Source organism: Periophthalmus magnuspinnatus, chromosome 20 (assembly GCF_009829125.3).
Source record: "Periophthalmus magnuspinnatus isolate fPerMag1 chromosome 20, fPerMag1.2.pri, whole genome shotgun sequence".
NCBI classification, from domain to species: domain Eukaryota; kingdom Metazoa; phylum Chordata; class Actinopteri; order Gobiiformes; family Gobiidae; genus Periophthalmus; species Periophthalmus magnuspinnatus.
This window is the reverse complement of record NC_047145.1, coordinates 13659392-13669113: the sequence shown is the minus strand read 5'-3', so window position 1 is coordinate 13669113 and position 9722 is coordinate 13659392. Positions and strand designations below refer to the sequence as shown.

General features: G+C 37.6%; 1 protein-coding gene across 1 annotated transcript; it reads left to right on the top strand.

Moving 5' to 3' along the window:
* The first annotated feature begins 7622 nt into the window (after positions 1–7622).
* otulina (OTU deubiquitinase with linear linkage specificity a) lies at positions 7623–9170 on the top strand. Its single transcript, XM_033985939.2, has 3 exons — positions 7623–7853; positions 8396–8517; positions 8749–9170. Exons 1-3 carry the CDS (start codon positions 7740–7742, stop codon positions 9155–9157), a joined length of 645 nt encoding a protein of 214 aa, XP_033841830.1. The 5' UTR covers positions 7623–7739; the 3' UTR covers positions 9158–9170.
* The last annotated feature ends 552 nt before the right edge of the window (positions 9171–9722 follow it).

Genomic DNA, 9722 nt, shown 5'->3' with positions numbered 1-9722 from the left:
TTGACCACTTTCTTTTCAGGCATTTAAATGCTTTTACGTCGTCTAACGTTTACATATTTTAAAACTGGACACAATATTTTTTCATTTCTTAACATTTGTAACACCTTATCTGTTATTTTGTCCTTGATTCACAAAAATATTCTAACAAACTGCCCCCGTCTCTTACAGACATGACAAAAATATACTGAAAGTAAGTGTCACATGTCAGAAATGAGTGAACTTAATTTGAAGTGAGGTGAAATTTGATGCAATTTATTCAAAATTGTCCTGATCTTGTGACAGGGATCTTTCCCTGTCACATTGGTTATTTCTATTCTGGTATGAACACACACGTTACATGTTACATGTAAAAAATAAAAAAGCTTTAAACGTTTACAATTTAAAAAATTAAGATTTTTACTAAATTGTTTTTTTGTTTGTTTGTTTTCGTCAAATTCATCTTTTTTTCCCACAGTTTGTAGAAGGGTCAGTTCTGAGGCTTCACTTAAAAGCTGCAAAACCAAAAACATACTTAAATAAAAACACAAAGTGAGTTATTGCCTTCGCTCAACTTGTCAAAGCTGGACCAAAGCTCTCTAGTTATGCACATTGTACAGAGAAATAGATTCACGATGTTGACAATCTTTAAAATCTGAGAAGGGAAAAAATAATTAAAAGAATGGTAATGTTATGTACAGTTAGTTGATCCAAGGCTTACCTCAGTACTGTTCTTGTGAGAGTCATCTGATGCCATAGTAACAGCAGCTCGGTAGTTGCGCTCATTGTCAGTGTTCACTATCTGTTTTATTTATTTATTTAAAGTGATCTGTTTTGTTTTGTATATTTTGTGCTTATTTATTTATTTATTTATTTATTTATTATGTGTGGTTATCCTCTGCTGCGATCTTCACTCCGAGTTTACACAGGCCTACCTAGTTACATACGTCAAGGCGATTTCAGTGATGTGAAATTATTAGGACCATTTGTTGTTTTGTAAAAAAAAAAAATTCCAATAAACTCAAACTACTCGAAACCAAAGCTGAAGAAGCCCGCAGAGGTTCGTTTTAATTTTTCTACAGACTGAAAACTGTAATCTATAGAGCAATATCTGTTTGGTCAGTTACGCCGCACTTTGTGTATTTCTAAAAACAAATGCTTCAAGTCTGTCACATTGATTTGTACCATAATTAGTAATAAACAATTGTTTGACATGAGTCGTGTTTGAGTCATTATACATATCGATTACAATAATATCCTTCATATGTGATAAATATATACTCGCCGAACATACAAAGCCAGAGTCTGTCCTTAGTAAATGTTTTCACAACTAACATCTTTGTCACTGATGTAATATTTCATTTGATTTTAATACTATTTATAATAATACTATAATATGTCATTTATTCATATGGTTTATTTGAGCTGTTTGTAAGAAAGCTAAAGCTAAAAAGAATTAAGCAGAATTACAAATAGTTTTATAAGTAATTCAACTGTTGATTACTAACAAGCCTATTTTAGAAATCATAATCGAAAAGATGTAATTTGTATGTGCTGTATATTATAGCTATTTATGTTGTAAAATTGAATATATGTCAAATACATTTTTATGTCAAATATGAATGCTCAAAGGCCACAGTAATTTGCACTGATAAAAGAGTTTCACAGATGATGTCTTCCCAATGTGAAAAGCGTCCTCTTGTCTGTCCAGTTTATCAGTCGTTTACAATTTGTCAAATATTTGTTAAATTTAAAGATGTGGAATTTGTATTCAGACCGATCTCTGCTCTCTTCTAAAGGGTACTATTAAAATATATTTAATGTAAATAGCACTGTAGATGAACTTTGTCAAAGCCGACTGTTCAAAGTGGGTTCAGTTCTTATTTTGGTTTTGATAAAAAGTGTGAGCAAAAACAGGTACGTGCTACTGGAGAGTTCAAAGGTTTGAGGAACATACAAATCTTTTCAAACATGGCTGACTTCTCTTTTCATCTCTACCAACAACACACATCAACAGTGCTATTCAAACGGTCCAATGAATGCCGACTTTAGGGTCATGGTCAAGTGCACCTCCAGCCCCGTACAGGCGTGCTCCCTCACCTCTGACCCCTGCTGGTGGGCACATGAATGACTTTAATTGACACTCGGATATATTTAATGAGAGGCGAGTGTGAGAATAGGCCTTCAGTGGTTCTTTATAATATTTAACTTTTTATTTAGATTTCCTTGGGGTCAGAGCAGAAGAATACATGTCAACTTTGCTTCTCATCAAAGCTTCATGCGTTTGCCTTCGCCAAATAACAACAAGACAAGTGTAAAGGAGGGCCAAATATATAAATAAACGCGCAGAAAGCCTTTTGAAAGTGCGCTCAAAAGTTTGGAGAGATGCCATGCCTGTCCGTGATGCCTTTTGAAACCGGCGAACGATGCTGCACAAGAAAGTGGTAAATAAATAAATAATAATAATAAAAAGCAAGAGCCACATAAATTATTAACATTAGGCTGAAAACTGATGTTGGAAGATGCTTTCTCGTCTTCCTTTCAGCTCTATCCCTCCACCCTCCGCTTCCAAACCCCGGCTGTGCGCTTGAGTGCGGTTGTCTCACAAACTTATTCCATATTCTTTTGTTTTTCGGCACTTTGGCCATTAACGGAGTAATTGTGCCGATGCAGCTCCTGACCCATATGTGTTGTGACAAAGTGTTTGTAAAGCACGTCAGATGGAAGTTTACTTTGACTTCTCAGTGCGATACTCAAAAACAGTGAGGATGGAATGCAATGAGAGAAGAGCTGAAAGCAGTTTTAATAAATAAGTCCAGCTTCGAGAATCAGACAGAAAAAGTTAAGATTGTGAAGCCAAACACAGAGTTTTGGATAGTGTAAAGTTGTAGGATTAAATCTACAGCATGTTTTGGAAATGTGTAGACAATTTGTGCTTATACAAATCTACTTACAGCTGATGTAAAGTCCATGTACAATGCGTTTGCGATCATCAGATGCATCAGTGGAGGAGCAGGAAGATGTTGGAGTATTCTTGAACAAAACAATAACAAGGTGGTAAGTTTAATACATAATACAAATAGGCCTGTCACGATAACAAATTTTGCTGTAGGACACATTGCTGAAGAAAATTGACAATAAATGATAATATTGAAACTAATTTATGCCACTGACACCATATCCCTTTAATAGAATTATCCGTAAAAACTATTTTAAATGCATAATATGTTTAAAACATGAACTGCAATAAATAAATAGAAGAATAAGACACTGTAATGAGTCACAGAAGGTATTTCTTCAATTGTCTACGGCTAAAATCTTATTGCAGTACAAAAAAAAAATTACAAAAAGCCTCGCACTAGTACACAGAAATGTACCACTATAAATATTGACCCTGAAAAATGACTGTTCCATCTAACATACAGAACGATAAGTTGATATAGTATTTATAATGACAAGTCTAAATACAAAAATATTACAAATACATTTTTAAACTCTCACACATTATATTGTAATTTGCTGTCAAATGATTCTACCAATGACTGAAAAGTTCTATTGTGAAAGTCTTTTTATAAGGACAAAAGTCACTAAAAGCATAAGTTAGGACTCTGGAAGAACACATTTTTAGTTTTGAATTGCCAATTATTAAAAGTTTATCTTGTTTATGTTCAGGAGGTAAATACTGAAAGTAATTTATAATAAATCTAAAATTGTGATTAATCAATATGAAGAAATTAGTAATATGATTATTTTTTCCTATCTGTCAATCCCATGTGAAATTGAGGACAAAGTGGTTAATGTGTTTAGAATAAAATCAAACTAATAAATCTAAAAAATAACATAATAATGATAAAAATGTTTAATGTTGTAAAGTATATTTTTATTTAAGTTTAACTATTAATTTTGGGTCACTGAATTACCAGATGCTCTCATGTTACTAACAACATCTAAACCAGCTATTCTTTCTGGCGACTCAAACCAGTGGAAAAAGTTTTGTCCTGTAAAGACGTATACTGGCATAGATGTCTTCACGAGGGGCTATAAAGCAGCAATAAAAGTGTAGTCTCTTATTCCCTTTTCTTTAATGTCAGTAGATGTGTCTTATTTTTTCTAAACAGAACCAAAGTGAAACTGTGAGCCGACTGTCTGCCTTGTTGAAATAAAACATTGTACAACTGAAATTGTCCTGAATGAATTGTCTCGAATGAGAAAGAGGAGGCTCCATAGAATTCTCCAGACATGTCTGCGCTCTCAATGGATTATGTTTCAATATCAGTCCGGACACGGGGAGAGGAGGGAGGGATACAGGGGGGTACAGGGGAGGCTAGTGTTGGATGCAGATGCTTTTAAATTGCTGCCTTTGTCTTCCATCAGGCATGAAGCGTTCACTTTGCTTATCTTTGGGCTGGCGCACAGCGGGCTGATGTTCCGGGTAAATGAACTGTCGGTACATCTCCTCCTCCCTCTCTCTCTCTCCTGCTTGTTCTCGCTTTCTGTTGAAGGTTGAGATGTTGGGAAACTGAGAGTGGAGCAGGAGCGGGTCGGGCATCCACCACTTTGAGCCAGATGCCTCCAGGGGTGCAATTACCAATCCTCACATGCAATCCAGGGCGCCCATGCATATGATCCCCCCGCATGCTTTCACGGCTCTTTCCCTGCATTTCCTTGTATTTGGGGGCGTTATTAGCAGTGACACACACACAGTGAGGTGTTCGCAGGTAGAGGAGTTAATAGTGCTTATATGGAGACACCTGTCGGGTCTGGGCTGCACGTCACATCGGCCTATAGTCCATTTAACCACACACTTGTGATGTCTTTAAAAACCCTGATGGCTCTGCACAGGAATCAAACACACTCAGGTGAAATCACACCATTTTTCTGCAGCAGATGCCCTGGAGACAGGAAGAAAGAAGGATAAGTATGTCATATCTGTTGTATTCACAATACACAGTAGGATTGTTAGACTGTACATGAGCTAAATACAAACTAAATGTTAAAAAAAAAATTATGGCCCTTATTATACTTCTTGTTTTAATTTTGTTTTCAAATTTTGGTTGTCAGTATTAATTTACTAAACTAAATTAAGAAATTCAATGTTTTATTTCAATTTTCTGCATCTGGATGGGTTACAAAACATTGCTTGCCATCCATTGCAATGGATTAAGAATTATACACTACAGTATGCTTAGAATATGCTCACTATTGTGAACATGTTGTAATATGTATACTACATGAACATAGTAGCAATTAATTTGTATTGAATAAGAATAATAATATTATTAATTTTAGTCACATTTATTTCTGAAGATTGTTAATTTGTGCATTACTCACTTTTATTTGAAATTGTTTACACACTTTAACAGCTCCTGTGCAGACTGTGACCTGTTTCTCCGGTGATCATACACAATCATCATTATCAAAGTCAGGTTCAAATGTGAGTGTCTGATGAGAGGCCTGTGGCCATTCAAATCAATACCTCATCTGGAGGTCATTACATCACTGTGTTGTTTGGAGTTTTGTGGTCTTAAACTTAAAAGTTATGAAAATGTAACATTTCCTCTGACTTTGGCCCAAGTGTTGTGTGAGTTGTAATTGAGAGTTAAAAGCAGCAGTTTGCCTGTGTTTGGTAGTTGGTCTGTGAACCCCTTTGGCAGAGTGCAACTCTCATGCACACGGGTCAGCGCTACTTTAAGAGCTGCAGGAAAATAACCAGGCCTGGCCTCCATCATCCTCTCCACCTGCTCACCTCCCGTATGCTTTAGTGTACTTACAGCCCGCTCACAGACAATGATTGTATATCTGAAGGCATGGTGCGGAGTGACAGGGGCGGACACGTCTTTGCTTTCTTATTAGTGAGGGCCTGCGCAGACACTTTGGCTCGTTTTTGTGGAGGCCCTGTTGAAACCCTCTTTGTGCATCTGTGGAAAATGGCCAGGGGAAATCACAGATGAGAATCACTCAAAGACAGGGAGATGTCAACAGGCCCATAATGATAGCTGATGGCTCGGACACTCTTGCCTCTTCCCTCTCAGCCTTGTACCTGCCCAGGCTGCACTACACTGGAAAACATAATTAGAGGTAAAACAAAGACGAGAAGATTTATCGGGGTGTTTTCTGTAAGCAATGCTCTTTGTTTTATACATGTGGGAGTCCTTTTTCACCCCTCCCAGCCTCCCTCTCACTTCACCGAGAGGCTGAAGGAGCACACAGCTCCCTCTGAGATGCCAAGGTGCTCCCAGTCCATTGTGCTGCTGGCTGTCAGGTTAAATTAGGGAGTACAGGCTCTGTGAGTGTACAAAAATCAATACTTGATGGAAGATTGCTCCCCGGAAAATCTGTTTTGATTCCAGGATTAATTCTTGACCAAAGGCTCCAGCAAAATGACATGCCATTAGGCCGAAAATGAACACATTCTGCGGTGGAAATTGGATGGAAATATGTCAGGTGATTGTGCTGCTTGATGCTTGTTTTGACTCTTGGAGCAAAGGGACTGAAGGTGTGGCTCTGAGATACAAGTCCACAGTGGCCTGGCACTGTTCTCAAGGCCACTGTCCAGCAGCTGCAAATGCATTCCACTGAGCAGGCTCAGTGCATTTGGCCGTCGCCTTGTCGATCCTGTGTTTTCATAAAGCATGGCATGAGCAATGAGAAATCTCCAAATAAAACAAAGCTTGTGTTTCTGCAGTGAGAAAAGGATAGATGCCATGTTTTATAGATGAGTGAATAATGTGTTTGTCATGATGGATGACATTTTCTGCTTTGAAAACTTAAACAGAATCTGTGGATGCTGAGGACAGTGATCTGACCAGTCCCGGTGCGTCCAAGCTGCACTGAACACAACACACTGCTGATTCTTTTTCATACTGAACAAATCAGATGACACTCATGCTGGGCCTTATGCATTCAGATTAAACTATTGCATACTGTAAAATTACCAAAGGTTTTGTTTGTTTTTTTTGTTTTTGTTTTTATAAAAAACGTAGTCGTAATTGACATCAGTATATTCCAAGCGTTACAACAAGAACTTTCTAGTTTTGTCATATGTAACTCGTTTCTTTCTAAACAAAAACACTGCATTTATTTTTGTAGGCTTAAGCTATAGCCTTGGATATTATTTTAAAACTCTATTGAGCGAATCAATTTATAAATTAGTTTTCAAAGGAGTAGGCTAGGACATTTTTATCACATGAAACTGAAAAAAAGACTTACCAAATTTTTCTTGCCCGTAGATTGGGCTTGAATATGATCATTTGCTCGGGCCATTTTGACTGGTACATATTGTAACGGTCCATTCAAGTTAATCTACTGTACAACTATTAATTGAATCTTGCAGACATTTGTGTTCATTCGCACACTTCGCATGTGAAGCATGGTGGTATGATGTGAGGCTTGGACGTTCATGAACAACGCGTTGGCGCCATCTACTGGTTCACTTGAGCACAACATTACATTTTATTGAAAAATAAAGATATTTTTATTTGAATGTACACAAGGGTACTTCACTAATCATCTTTGGACGCCAATGTGTGCTTTGTATTTTGTTTGTCAATATTTATAGACAATAATCAGGAAAAATGTAAAAATTTTTGTTCAAAGTTATTTAAATTGTCGCAGAATGATGACGTCGATATAATGGGGCACGCAAAAGTTGGCGTTGCTTGGCTGCTGTGGCATGGCTCTATTAGTGCTGTGGTCACTCACATATTTGATCACCGCTATAACGTCCATGTAGTGTCTTTAAAGTATTGCCACTTGAAAGCACAATGTCGTGGTTTAAATCCCTTTCATTTAGTGGGGAAGATGTTTTTGATGAGAACGCAGACGAGCTCAATTTGCAGAGCAGAGAGTGGTCCTCGAACATGAAGAGGCGAGTCCGAGTAAGGCTAATGTTGTCTTTGGCTAACCCAGACCCAGTCTTGTTTGTGTGCTGCTGGAATTTAAAGTTTAAGCTTGTGACCAGTGACAGCGATTGTTAAATGTGCTTTAAAAGTAATTACCCAATGACAAATATTATTCAGTCAGACTTCAGTTATGTTTCTGATTTCATTGGCTCAGTCAGTAGTACTTAAATACAACTGTTGAATGCTCTTGATGACTAGTAGTCTAGCTAGCGTGCTACTACTGGAAACCACTACAGTGCCTCCTCCCAAACCAAGCTTTGTATAACTACGGATACTTTTACTTAACTTCACGCTTAAATTGGGAACATGCCATCTTTTGCCCCAATAAGGCAATGTAATGATTAACACAGTTCCATGTATTCTCTGTTCTTTAAACTACTCTTTTTGGGAGCCACACACTTTCAATCTTCTAGTTTGCTTGACCGCATCTCCACTTCAATGAGAGAAATATTGATTGAGGTATTGATTTAATCTTACAGTATTTGTGATGTAGTTTGTCTGTGGTTGGCCCTGTGCAGGATGGTTATGTGGACGGAGTTGATGCAGGAGAAGAGGCCTCTCTCCAGTCTGGCTTTAACCTGGGCTTCAGAGAAGGAGCAGCTCAGACTGTTGTCGTGGGTCGGCTCAAAGGAATTGTCACGTAAGACTTTTATTTCATAACTATTATTTCAAGTGGTTCATTAACTTTGAAATGTTTTATTCAGCTGTTGGGTGTGCATGTTTTAATAGCATATACAGAAATAAACATGAGGCTACTCAAACCCAATAATGTAAAGAGGTATCACGAGGCTTGTATTGTTGGAGCTATCATTTTTGTCCAGTTGCCATTGTATTTGACACTGTTGTCTCTTTGTGATTTTCATCCCACCAGTGCATTATGGTGCTGGTTTGAGAGCCAGCATCCAGAAAATCCTGCCAAACAAACTGTGTCTGAGCTCCTGCATGAAGTGACACAACATGAAGAATCAATCCTGGAGGACATCAAAAGGACTTTAGAAAACCCTCCACCCAGTGTGAGTGACATCTCTGAGGCCATGGAGGACCTGGGGACAATGCCGGCTGGAGGGGGCTGCTGTGGAGAGCAGTGCAAAGAGACGAACTGCTGCAAGGGAGGGGAAAAAATGCAAACGGACGTCCCACAACAGCCACACAGATGTCCAGGCTCCTCTGACACTTTAGACCCTGACAATAAACTTGCAGTGTTGCTTCAGCGATGTGCGCAAATCGTGACAGAGCTGGGACTTCCTTCAGAAGTGACTGCCTATATAGAGTCACTGTGATGAAGCTAGCAAAACATGCAACAAAGGGAATTTTCCATAAAAAAGATCTGTGAACATTGGAGTTGGTTTATATCATTTATAGATAAAGACAAAACATTATTTTATATTTGTGCATTGATGTTGAAGTTGTTGCTGCTTTAAATTAAACAAACATTTTTTCCCATATGAAGTATTTGCAACCCATTGTATACAATTGTCAATGAATATATACAATACTAGGTACATTTACATGTCCAGAGAAAATCATATAGGTAAAATCATATAGAATAATCTGATAAGCCAATAATTAGATCTGATTTTTGGTGTGTGTTTACATGCACAAAAGAAACAAAAACATTTGGTAATGTGTCTTTGTGTCTACAATGTAGAACTCTTCAATTTTTAACATTTTCAGTTATTTTTGTCCTTGTCACCACATCCTAGTTTTCCTGGCAAAACCTGCACAGATGGTTAACCATCAGAAAAACATCTGATTACTCACAACCAACACTGGCTAAACATAGCCAGTGTTGGTTAAAGCAACAAAAAATGATTTCTATTGTAATTTGTTACAATTTTTTATTTA

Bases quoted from the DNA above. Each gene is read 5' to 3' on its own strand.
- otulina (XM_033985939.2), top strand. From the start codon at position 7,740: ATGTCGTGGTTTAAATCCCTTTCATTTAGTGGGGAAGATGTTTTTGAT. The intron at 7,854-8,395 runs GTAAGGCTAATG...GGCCCTGTGCAG, and splicing joins ACATGAAGAGGCGAGTCCGA to GATGGTTATGTGGACGGAGT. The intron at 8,518-8,748 runs GTAAGACTTTTA...TCATCCCACCAG, and splicing joins CGGCTCAAAGGAATTGTCAC to TGCATTATGGTGCTGGTTTG.